General features: G+C 38.5%; 1 protein-coding gene across 1 annotated transcript; it reads left to right on the top strand.

The window, feature by feature from the left end:
• LOC107627210 lies at positions 1993-4144 on the top strand. Its single transcript, XM_016330062.1, has 4 exons — positions 1993-2791; positions 2888-3707; positions 3829-3892; positions 3947-4144. The coding sequence occupies exons 1-4, from the start codon at positions 1993-1995 to the stop codon at positions 4142-4144; spliced, it is 1881 nt and encodes a 626-aa protein (XP_016185548.1).

The following is a 13055-nucleotide window of genomic DNA, read 5'->3' as shown; positions in this document are numbered from 1 at the left end:
GGATATGGATTGAGGGGGTGCTACACCCGAATGTGGGACAGGTTTTGTCAGATTTGGAAAGGAAGTAATCGAACCTCCGATTTCTATGTATTGGAAATTTTGTAAGCAAATCGGAGGGTCCGTTTTGCACTAGCACATAGGAGAAATCGGACCGTGCGATATGACCCAGCAAAACGGATGGTCCGATTTCTTTGTTTGATTTGTTTTTGGTTCGTTAAAGTAATCGCTGGGTCCGTTTTGTGGTTGTAGAAATTTTTTTTTTAATTTACACTAATGGAAATCGGACCGTGAGTTTTCATTATTTTATAATTTTTTCGAATTAGGGTATACACCACTCGGACCGTCCGAATTGTGTGTGTATATATATAGTTGCTCAAGTGTGCGAACCAAAGACCGCAGACCAGATCCAACTTTCTTCTTCTTGTTCGAGTTCTCTTCTTCTTTCTCTGGTCTGTAATGGGGTAACTTGGGTTGGGAAAAAAGTTGATGGTAAAATTTCTATTTTTGTTTAAGTGAGTGGGAAGAATGGATGATAGAGTTCTTTTGAAGGTATATTATTTTGGTCAGATTTTGTTGCAGACACCTGAAGGAATAAAATTTATTTGTGAAGATCCATCAGATGTTGTTATTCCCTTCACAATTTCATTTGAAGAGCTTAAAGGAGTGATTTGTGAGAAGATAGATTCGGAGATGCCAAGAAAAATATCATGTATTTTATACAGATATCCTGTACCAGTATTTGGTGGATTCATCCAATTTCAGACCAAATATGTAACCGACGAAGCAAGCATGCAAGAGATGTTTTCAATGTACATTGAAAATTGTGCTCAAATTTCCTTCATCGAGTTGTACATTGAATTCGAACAATTTGAGGCCGACCGAAATATTTTACGAAAAGACTACAATAGTGAGAGTGAGGAAGAGTTCGAAAGCAATTACGAAGTTGTCGGTGAAGATGGAGATGTAGATCCAGCCGACGGCAGTGTGGCTCCGAATGTGGCAGACGTTCCAAATGCACTCGCGAACAAGGAGTCATTTGAGGAGCCATCTTTCATGCGAGTTTTGGATTTAGAAGCCATGCATGCTCCGGAGTTTCCGGACTATATGAGTGCAGGTACTCGTTTAATTTGCAAAAGAGGTTATTTAGACAAGTTCAAAATAAAAATACTTTAAGTGAATTAGTATCTAGGGTCAAGTATTCATTTATTTAATATGTTAATTAGGCTTTATTAATAAGTATTTCCTAGAGTATTTAGAAAGATAATTAGGGATTATTTAGTTAATTTATATTTATTTAGTTACTTAGTTAATTATGGATTATTTATTAGTTTATTTATTAATGAGTATTTAGTTAATGAGTATTTATTATGGATTATTTATGAAGGTGGTTAATATTTTTTTTTAGTTATTTAGTTACTGTGTATTTATTTAGCTAATAAGGAGTTATTAATGAGCATTCGTTATAGTAGTTATTTGTAGTTGTTTAGGTGATTAATAATTATTTTTAGTTATTTGGTTAATTTGTATTTATTTAGTTATTTAGTTAATTAGGATATCATAACTGATTATTTATAATATTATTCATGAAGTTATCTGGAAGTATAGGTATTTATTTTTAGTTATGGAGGAGAATTTGTTTTAATGTGTTTGTATTTTCATGTAATGGAGATTTAGTTAATAACGTAATGTAAACGTTAGGTATATCATAATTGATGACGTGAGTGATGATTTAATATATAATTTTGGTCATTAAACAATCATGTATTAAATACTTATGGTATGGCTGCCTTCTTGGCAGAAGTTCCCTTTGTCGCAGATGATGAGTTCGCCGTGGGGATAAAATTCAGTTCCAGGGAAGCTGTTATTCAGGCGATGAAGGAGTATACCCTCCGAAGATCTGTAGACTACTGTGTGTATAAGTCGGAGCCGTTAACATTTTATGCGAAGTGTACATAGTATGGGTCAGGGTGTGATTGGCTTATCGGAGTTAGCATGATCAGTAGAAAGCACTGTTGGGTTATTAGGAGGTACAACAGCAGTCACACTTGTACCAAAGCAACCATCTCTCAGGATCATTCCAAGCTGGATTCAAATACGATTGCCGAAGCCATAAAGCCGTTGGTTGAGGCTGACCCCTCTTTAAAGGTAAAATCAGTTATTGCAGAAGTGCAATCGAAGTTCAACTACACGGTCAGCTATCGAAAAGCATGGTTGACAAAGCAGAAGTCCATTGAGAAGATATTTGGAGGTTGGGAAGCATCCTACGAAGCGTTGCCCATATGGTTCGAGGCCATGTGTCATAAGGAACCATCAGCTGTCGTACATTTTGAGACTATGCCTGCATATCAAGGGGATGATTTGGTAACTGATATCCGGGTATTGCATCGAGTCTTTTGGAGCTACTACCCATGCATTAGAGCGTTCAGACACTATAAGCCAGTTGTCCAAGTGGACGGGACTCACTTGTACGGAAAGTATAAGGGTTGCTTGTTAGTGGCCGTTTCGCAGGATGGTAACAACAATATCGTGCCGATTGCATTTGCTATTGTCGAGGGAGAGACCTCTGATGCTTGGCACTTTTTCCTCAGTAACCTACGTCAACATGTTGTGACTCGGGATGGTGTGTGGCTGATATCGGACCGACATGAGTCCATAAATGCAGCTGTGGAACGTAGTCACGGAGCTTGGTCACCTCCTAGAGCTTTCCACATGTTTTGCATCAGGCATATAGAATCGAACTTTCTGAGAAAATTCAAGGCACCCTATCTGCAAAAGCTTATCGTCAATATAGGTAACATTGTATCTTTCAAATCTAGTTATTGATGAAACTGTGAACAATCTATACGTCCTGAAACTTATTTGTTGTTTGATACCTGATATTGTTTAGGATATTCGAGGATGGTTCGTGAGTATGAATTGCGTTACCAGCATTTACGAGAGCGGGGCGAGGCGTATACTAACTGGTTAAACCATATTCCCCATGAACAGTATGCGTTGGCATTCGATGGTGGCTACCGATGGGGTCACATGACGACTAATCTAGTGGAGTGCATCAACTCAGTCTTGAAGGGTACACGCAATCTCTCCATCACTGCACTTGTGAAAGCAACGTTCTACAGACTTAACGAGTTGTTCACAAGGAAAAGAGCAGAAGTGGAGGCGAGGATTAATGCAGGCCATGTTTTTACGGAGCATGTGACCTCCAAAATTCATGCAAATCAGCTTGCAGCAGGAAACATTCAGGTTAATTGCTTTGACAGGCAGAATGAGGTATTTGAAGTGCGTGAGATGCCAAGTAGGGTGGAGTATGTTGTTGACCTCCGTCGTCAGAGATGTGATTATGGTGAGTTCCAGGTGGACCGGATTCCTTGCCGGCATGTGTTTGCATGTTGTGCAAATCAACGACTAGATTGGCAGGTATATGTGCATGACGTATATAAGATGGACCAGGTCAGGCGCGTGTATCGGGCTAGGTTTAGGCCATTAGGGAATCCTACTACGTGGCCTTCTTACAATGGTCCCCGATTCGTACCGAACCCGTACCTAAGACGCGTTTCCAAAGGTCGGCCCAGGATGACGCGCTTCTTGAATGAGATGGACACACGTATGCTACGCCGTCCGAGGAGGTGTAGGCAATGTGGAGCTGAGGGACACAGTCGTAGTAGATGCCATCAGGGAGGTCCTCCAGGTACCGACAATAATGCCCAGTAGGTTTATATGATATTTGAAGCATTGTAACCTATGTCAATGCCTTGTATGATAAATGAATCACTGCTACCTTTGTGTCATTGTACTTTATGGTATTTGAACCATCGTAACCTGTATCAGTGAACTTTATGATGTATTAACCGGTGTAACATTTGTGAATGTACTTTACGGTGATCGAGTCATTGTAACCTGTGTCAATGTACTTTATTAGATTTGAACAATCGTACATTATTGCCAGAACCGAACTGATGATCGAACCGGTCAGAGTACAGGTTCATTGGATATTCAACGGTTCATGCCTAAATATACCGGTTCAAACCAGTTTTTATCCTTACATGGTCCAAATGCCGAATCGGACCGATATAGGGTCCGGTTTGCCGGTTATCCGGACGAACTGATCCGGTCCGGTCCGGTTATCATAACACTGCCATCGTAACCTGCTTCATTGTATTTTAATGAACATAAGGAACATCAACTGAAACATTTAAATACAATACTTAGTTGGTACTTATCATACTTTAGTCATACATAAATAGTTAAGGTATACATTAAGTACGATTGATGACAAGTCATCTTAGCCTAGTTTTACTAGCCTTTTTCTTTATTTTTATTTGGTTTTATGCACTTTCTTGCATCCTAAGTAAGTAATTTGGAATGAAAAAGCATGACTTCTTTGAATCAAACAACCAACATGTAATTGATGCTAAATCATGAGGTTTAAGCCAAATTTAATTGATTTCTAATGATTTATAAACCTTGTGAATTTGGAGATACTTTGATTGGTTGTTTTGATTAATTGTAGGTGAAGAAAAGAAGAAAGCGTAGCCTAAGGAGTGTGGCTCAAGGAAGAAAAAGTGTGGCCAAGAAAGGAGGAAGTGTGGCGCAACAAACCATGAAGCTCTCTCCAAGAGCACCAAGCTCACCAAGTGAGTGCTACACTTACTCTCAAGGGACCAAGGTACAAAGCTCAGCTCACTTTGTGAGCTGAGCACAACAAAGTGAGCATTATCGAGAGCACCCAAGAAATAATTCAAGGAAAATAAGTTGCAAATGCATGCTCCAAGGCTTGAACTCATGACCAAGGGGGATGGGGGAGGCACTATCCACAAGGAAAAATAAGCTAAAAATGGCCAAATGCAATCCCCAAGATTCGAACCCCACACCTTGAGGAAGCAAGGAATCAACGCAACCAAAGAAAAGGGGCAGCGCATGCCTCCCATGGGTTTCGAACCAAGGACCTTCCCTTGGATATCCCAAGGCTCAGCTCACTTGGAGAGCTGAGCGCTACTTCTTGGTGCATGAGGCACAACGTGACACGGCCAGGAGTGGAGCGCGCAACAAAATTGACACGGCCAGGAGCAACACAGCACGCATGACACGGTCCAAGGGCAGCACGCAACAAATTGGCACCAAGGCACCAATGCTCAGCTCACAAAGTGAGCTGAGCTTTCCCCTGATGCATCCAACAGCACGCTACCAAGGCCTCCCCACACTAAGTCACAAAGCTCAGCTCACTTTGTGAGCTGAGCATCCCCCTGGAAGTAAATTTCTTCATGGGCTGAAATTCAATTAAAAATCCAACTTAATTCATTTCTTCACCAAATCAAAAGCCCATCCAAATTCCAAAATCCAAGAATAGAAAGTGTATAAATAGGAGTTAGTTTGATGTAATTAGGACCTTTTTTGAACACCTCTAGACTTCATTTTTGAATTTTCCTTTTTACTTGCATTTTAATTTTGAGCTTTTACTTTTCTTAGAGAATTGGGAAGGAGAATTGATATCTCTTCTTCCTTGTTCTTGCTTGAGCACTCTTTACTTTTCTTGCTTTGGATCTTGGGTAAAGAATTGAAGAACTTCTGTTTCAATCTCACCTTGAGATCTTGTTTAATTTTCCGCATAATTGAATTCCAATTTCCATTTACTGCGTCATCTTCTACTTTCTCTGCAATTTACTTTTCTTTTGCAATTGTTCTGTTTAGATCAAGGAAGGAATTAAGATCTAGACTTGTTATCTAGTCTCTTCCACTCCTGAGATCTTCACCCTCTTTTACATTGCTGCAAATTAAGCACTGCTTTCCTGTTTTTAAATTCTTCAAGGCATTTTACTCTTCTGTTAAGATCTACTTCATTGCAATTCAATTTCCTCTTTTATGTTTAATGCAATTTACTGGTTCTTGTTTAAATTCTGCAATCCCATTCCCAATCCCTTTTATGATTCAAGCAATTTACATTTCTTACACTTTAAGCTTCAGCCATTTATATTTCTTGCAATCTAAGTTTCTGCACTTTATATTACTTGCTCTTTAAGATTCAGCTTCTTTACTTTCTTTGCTCTTTAGTTTACTGCAATTCTCCCTTTCCCCTTTACATTTCATGTAATTTAGCTTCTATTAATTACAAACACTCAACCAATACTTGATTCGCTTGACTAAATCAACCACTAAACTAAAATTGCTCAATCCTTCAATCCCTGTGGGATCGACCTCACTCATGTGAGTTATTATTACTTGATGCGACCCGGTATACTTGCCGGTGAGTTTTGTGTTGGATCGTTTTTCACACATCAACGATAATTGATACATACCCTAAACTAACTACACCAGAACTACTTTCTCACTGTCCACTTTCCAAAGTTCACAATGTTCTTGCATTTCTTCGCAGCCTTTTTGATCATGGACGGAGTGTATCGACTAGCGCTACGACGCGGGGGATCAATCCTGATATTGTAGCCTTTGCCTGTCTCACCTGGAGTGCAGGTGTCACCTGTATAAACAACCATCAAACCAAGCAACTGTATAGTATAATCAATATAAACCAACATACCATACATGAACATAATATCATCAATTGAGAAAGCAGGCATATCGTATAATCAACCTAACAAAAACATACCAAACATAAACATACTATCATCAATTGGCCAAGTAGGTATATAGTGTAATCAACCTAACAAAAACATACCAAACATAAACATTCTATCATCAATTGGCCAAGCAGGTATATAGTAACATCAACCTTAACCAATGTACCATACATGACCATAATATCATCAATTGGCTATACACTTACTATGATAATATCAATTGACGGGAAAAGCTTATATGATAATTGTACCTCTATCGTTACGGGATTCTTCATCCTCATCATCTTCCTCCTCCATGTCGTCATCCTCATCCTCGTCGTCTTCATCGTCATCTGGCTCATCCACTAAGTACTCAGCAGTCTCATGATCACAAGTCTTAGCATTTTCTTCAATCATAGTCATTGAAACATGGTTCGGATTTTGACTATTAAGAACTCCTCGACCACCATCACTCCTACTAGAATCACCAGATACAAACCCTCCAGAAGCACCCGAGTAGGTATAAAATGAATACCTCATGTCAAACGAATACCTACCCGCCATGAAGTCAGCCAGGTGGCTATATTGTGCTTGGCCGGCATCTAAGGCCATGAACCCAAGGAACTAGCTAAAAGAACCTCCCTCTCCTGAGTCAAAATGTGGCTGATGTATCGGGAATGACGTAGGAAATTGTATCTGAGGTACATACTGGCTTGTGGAATGAGGTTGTTCTTCTGCCGCTGGAGGTGGAGGTGGAGGTGGAGGTGGAGGTGGTGGTGACTATGGTTCCTACTCTTTGATGAACGGATAATTTATACGCTTTTTAGCATTATTTTTAGTATGTTTTTAGTAGAATCTAGTTACTTTTAGGGATGTTTTCATTAGTTTTTACGTTAAATTCACATTTCTGGACTTTACTATGAGTTTGTGTGTTTTTCTATGATTTCAGGTATTTTCTGGCTGAAATTGAGGGACTTGAGCAAAAATCAGATTCAGAGGTTGAAGAAGGGCTGCTGATGTTGTTGGATTCTGACCTCCCTGCACTCAAAGTGGATTTCTTGGAGCTACAGAACTCAAAATGGTGCGCTTCCAATTGCTTTGGAAAGTAGACATCCAGGGCTTTCCAGAAATATATAATAGTCCATACTTTGGCCGAGTTTAGATGACGCAAACTGGCTTTCAACGCCAGCTCTCTGCCCAATTCTGGCGTCCAGCGCCAGAAACAAGTTGCAAAGTGGAGTTCAACGCCTAAAATGGCACAAAAGCTGGCGTTCAACTCCATAAAGAACCTCTGCACGTGTAACATTCAAGCTCAGCCCAAGCACACACCAAGTGGGCTCCGGAAGTGGATTTATGCATCAATTACTTACTTCTGTAAACCCTAGTAGCTAGTTTATTATAAATAGGACTTTTTACTATTGTATTAGACATCTTTGGATGCCTAGTTCTTAGATCAGAGGGGCTGGCCATTCGGCCATACCTAGACCTTTCACTTATGTATTTTCAACGGTAGAGTTTCTACACTCCATAGATTAAGGTGTGGAGCTCTGCTGTTCCTCAAAGATTAATGCAAAGTACTACTGTTTTCTATTCAATTCAACTTATTCCGCTTCTAAGATATTCATTCACACTTCAACCTGAATGTGATGAACGTGACAATCATCATCATTCCCTAGGAACACGTGCCTGACAACCACTTCCGTTCTACCTTAGATTGAATGAGTATCTCTTAGATCTCTTAATCAGAATCTTCGTGGTATAAGCTAGATTGATGGCGGCATTCATGAGAGTCCGGAAAGTTTAAACCTTGTCTGTGGTATTCCGAGTAGGACTCTGGGATTGAATGACTGTGAAGAACTTCAAACTCGCGAGTGCTGGGCGCAGTGACAGACGCAAAAAGATAGTGAATCCTATTCCAGTATGATCGAGAACCTCAGATGATTAGTCGTGCTGTGACAGAGCATTTGGACCATTTTCACAAGAGGATGGATTGCAGCCATTGGCAAGGGTGATGCCTCCAGACGATTAGCCATGCAGTGACAGCGCATCGGACCATTTTCCAGAGAGGATACAAAGTAGCCATTGACAATGGTGATGTCCTTACACAAAGCCAGCCATGGAAAGGAGTAGGATTGATTGGATGAAGGCAGCAGGAAAGCAAAGGTTCAGAGGAACGAAAGCATCTGTATGCGCTTATCTGAATTTCTCACCAATGATTTACATAAGTATTTCTATCCTTCTTTTATTATTTAATTTCGAAAACTCCATAATTATTTTATATCCGCCTGACCGAGATTTACAAGGTGACCATAGCTTGCTTCATACCAACAATCTCCGTGGGTTCGACCCTTACTCACGTAAGGTTTATTACTTGGATGACCCAGTGCACTTGCTGGTTAGTTGTATCGAAGTTGTGACAAATTATGAATTGAGATTAGAGCACCAAGTTTTTGGAGCCATTACCAGAGATCACAATTTCGTGCACCAAGTTTTTGGCGCCGTTGCCGGGGATTGTTCGAGTTTGGACAACTGACGGTTCATCTTGTTGCTCAGATTAGGTAATTTTCTTTTTGTTTTATTTTCAAAAAGTTTTCAAAAATCTTTCAAAAATTTCTCCGTTTTTTTTGAAAAAAATTTTAAAATAAAAATGTTTTCAAAAATACATTTTTCTTCAGAATTTTTAAGAATGAATTCCAGAGTTTCATGAAGCATGTTGAAGCATGCTGGCTATAAAACCATGTCTAAATTATTTTGGACTGAGGTTTTGGCTTAAAATTGAATGAATTACACTCATATTTTTACTAAAGCTTGGCTGGATATTAAGCCATGCCTGACCCTTTGATTGGAGCTTTAGACTAAAGAGCATAAGATTCCTGGAATTCATATTAAAAATTTTGAAATCCTTATTTTTCTTTTTCAAAATGATTTTTGAAAAAAAATTAAAAGAAAACACAAAAAAATCATAAAATCATAAAAATCAAAAAATATTTCATGTTTCTTGTTTGAGTCATGAGTCAAGTTGAAAGTTTGGTGTCAATTGCATATTCATCTTGTATTTTTCGAAAAATTCATGCATTCATAGTGTTCTTCATGATCTTCAAGTTGTTCTTGGTAAGTCTTCTTGTTTGATCTTGATGTTTTCATGTTTTGTGTCTTTTCTTGTTTTTCATGTGCATTTTTGCATCCATAGAGTCTAAACATGAAAGATTTCTAAGTTTGGTGTCTTGCATGTTTTCTTTGCATTAAAAATTTTTCAAAAATATGTTCTTGATGTTCATCATGATCTTCAAAGTGTTCTTGGTGTTCATCTTGACATTCATAGCATTCTTGCATGCATTCATTGTTTTGATCTAAAAATTTCATGCATTGCATAATTTTCATATTTTTCTCTCTCATCATAAAAATTCAAAAATAAAAAAAAATATCTTTCCCTTTTTCTCTCATAAAATTCGAAAATTTGAGTTGACTTTTTCAAAAAAATTTAAAATCTAGTTGTTTCTTATGAGTCAAATCAAATTTTCAATTTAAAAATCCTATCTTTTTCAAAATCTTTTTCAAAAATCAAATCTTTTTCATTTTTCTTAGTTATTTTCAAAAATTTTAAAAAAATATTTTTCAAAAATCTTTTCTTATCTTTATCACATAATTTTCGAAAATAACATCACCAATTAATGTTTTGATTCAAAAATTTCAAGTTTGTTACTTGCTTGTTAAGAAAGATTCAAACTTTGAGTTCTAGAATCATATCTTGTGATTTCTTGTGAATCAAGTCATTAATTGTGATTTTAAAAATCAAATCTTTTTCAAAAACTAATTTAAATTATATCTTTTCAAAAATATCTTCTTATCTTATCTTTTTCAAAAATTTGATTTCAAAATATCTTGTCTAACTTCCTAACTTCTTATCTTTTCAAAATTTATTTCAACTAACTAACTAACTTTTTGTTTGTTTCTTATCTTTTTCAAAACTACCTAACTAACTCTCTCTCTCTAATTTTTGAAAATATCTTCCCTCTTTTTCAAAAATTCTTTTTAATTAACTAATTATTTTAATTTTTGATTTTAAAATTTCGAAAATTACTAACCTTTTTCAAAAACTATTTTCGAAAATCACTAACCCTTTTTCAAAAATAATTTTCGAAAATCCTTCTCCCTCATCTCCTTCTAATTATTTATTCATCTACTAACACTTCACTTTATCTCACATCACTGCTCCAATCCTTACCCTTGTGTTTGGATTCTTCATTCTTCTTCACCCCTATTCCTTTTCTTCTTCTACTAACAATAAGGAACCTCTTTACTGTGCATAGAGGATTCCTCTTCTTTTCTTGTTCTCTTCTTTTTCTTATGAGCAAGAACAAGGAAAAAGGCATTCTTGTTGAAGCTGATCCAGAACCTGAAAGGACTCTGAAGAGAAAATTAAGAGAAGCTAAATTACAACAATCCAGAGACAACTTTATTGAAAAATTCGAACAAGTAAAGGAGATGGCAGCCGAACCCAACAATAATGCAAGGAGAATGCTTGGTGACTTTACTGCACCTAATTCCAATTTACATGGAAGAAGCATCTCCATCCCCACCATTGGAGCAAATAATTTTGAGCTGAAACCTCAGCTGAAGAAATAGGTTTAACAATAGTAAACCTTTTCCATCATCCACTCAGCAACAGACAGAGAACTCTGAACAAAATATTTCTAATTTAGCAAACTTAGTCTCTGATCTATCTAAGGCCATTGTGAGTTTCATGAATGAAACAAGGTCTTCCATTAGAAATTTGGAAGCACAAGTGGGCCAGCTAAGTAAAAGGATCACTAAAATCCCTCCTAGTACTTTCCCAAGCAATACAGAAGAAAATCCAAAAGGAGAGTGCAAGGCCATTGACATAACCTCCATGGCCAAACCTGTAAGGGAGGTTGAGGACGTGAATCCTAGTGAGGAAGACCTCCTGGAACGTCCAGTGATCAATAAGGAGTTTCCCTCTGAGGAACCAAAGGAATCTGAGACTTATCTAGAGACCATAGAGATTCCATTGAACCTCCTTATGCCATTCATGAGCTCTGATGAATATTCCTCTTCTGAAGAGAATGAGGATGTTACTGAAGAGCAAGCTGCCAAGTTTCTTGGTGCAATCATGAAACTGAATGCCAAATTATTTGGTATTGAGACTTGGGAAGATGAACCTCCCTTGTTCACCAATGAACTAAGTGATCTGGATCAACTGACATTGCCTCAGAAGAAACAGGATCCTGGAAAGTTCGTAATACCTTATACCATAGGCAACATGATCTTTGAAAAGGCTCTGTGTGACCTTGGTTCAGGGATAAACCTCATGCCTCTCTCTGTAATAGAGAAACTGGGAATCTATGGGGTGCAAGCCACTAAAATCTCATTAGAGATGGCAGACAATTCAAGAAAACAGGCTTATGGACAAGTAGAGGATGTGTTAGTAAAGGTTGAAGGCCTTTACATCCCTACTGATTTCATAGTCCTAGATACTGGGAAGGATGAGGATGAATCCATCATCCTAGGAAGACCTTTCCTAGCCACAGCAAGAGCTGTAATTGATGTGGACAGAAGAGAATTGATCCTTCAAATAAATGAGGATAACCTTGTGTTTACAACTCAAGGATCTCTCTCTGCATCCATGGAGAGGAAGCATAAAAAGCTTCTCTCAAAGCAGAGTCAAACAAAGCCCCCACAGTCAAACTCTAAGTTTGGTGTTGGGAGGCCACAACCAAACTCTAAGTTTGGTGTCAAACCCCCATATCCAAACTTTAAGTTTGGTGTTGGGAGGTCTCAACAAAGCTCTGCACATCTGTGAGGCTCCATGAGAGCCCACTGTCAAGCTATTGACATTAAGAAAGCGCTTGTTGGGAGGCAACCCAATGTTTATTTATCTAATTTTCATTGTTTTTCATGTTTTATTAGGTTCATGATCATGTGGAGTCACAAAATTAATATAAAAATTGAAAACGGAATCAAAAACAGCAGAAGAAAAATCACACCCTGGAGGAGGATCTCACTGGCGTTTAAACGCCAGATAGAAGCATCTGGCTGGCGTTCAACGCCAGAATAGAGCATGGTTCTGGCGCTGAACACCCAAAATGGGCAGCATCTGGGCGTTTGAACGCCAGAATTGCACCCTGGAGAAGAGCTGGCGTTGAACACCCAAAACAAGCATGGTTCTGGCGTTCAACGCCAGAAATGGGCAACAAATGGGCGTTCAACGCCCAGAACAAGCACCAATCTGGCGCTGAACGCCCAGAGTTGTGTGCAAGGGCATTTTACATGCCTAATGGGTGCAGGGACGTAAATCCTTGACACCTCAGGATTTGTGGATACCACAGGATCATCTCAGGATCTGTGAATCTCACAGGATCCCCACCCACCTCATCCTCTCTCTCTCCATTCATGGTCATCCCTTCTATTTTCCATTCACCACTCACACCCATACACATATCCCTCCATCTCCTCCATATCTTATTCTTCTTCTTCTATTCTTTC

The sequence above is a fragment of the Arachis ipaensis genome, chromosome B02 (genome assembly GCF_000816755.2).
Source record: "Arachis ipaensis cultivar K30076 chromosome B02, Araip1.1, whole genome shotgun sequence".
Lineage (NCBI taxonomy): Eukaryota > Viridiplantae > Streptophyta > Magnoliopsida > Fabales > Fabaceae > Arachis > Arachis ipaensis.
The sequence above is the reverse complement of the archived record's forward strand: the minus strand, read 5'-3'. Positions and strand labels throughout refer to the sequence as shown.

What these genes read in the sequence shown, in the direction of transcription:
- LOC107627210 (XM_016330062.1), top strand. Translation starts at nt 1,993, where the DNA reads ATGATCAGTAGAAAGCACTGTTGGGTTATTAGGAGGTACAACAGCAGT. An exon ending in AAAGCTTATCGTCAATATAG is followed by an intron (nt 2,792 to 2,887) that starts GTAACATTGTAT and finishes GATATTGTTTAG; the next exon opens with GATATTCGAGGATGGTTCGT. An exon ending in TTTACGGTGATCGAGTCATT is followed by an intron (nt 3,893 to 3,946) that starts GTAACCTGTGTC and finishes CATTATTGCCAG; the next exon opens with AACCGAACTGATGATCGAAC.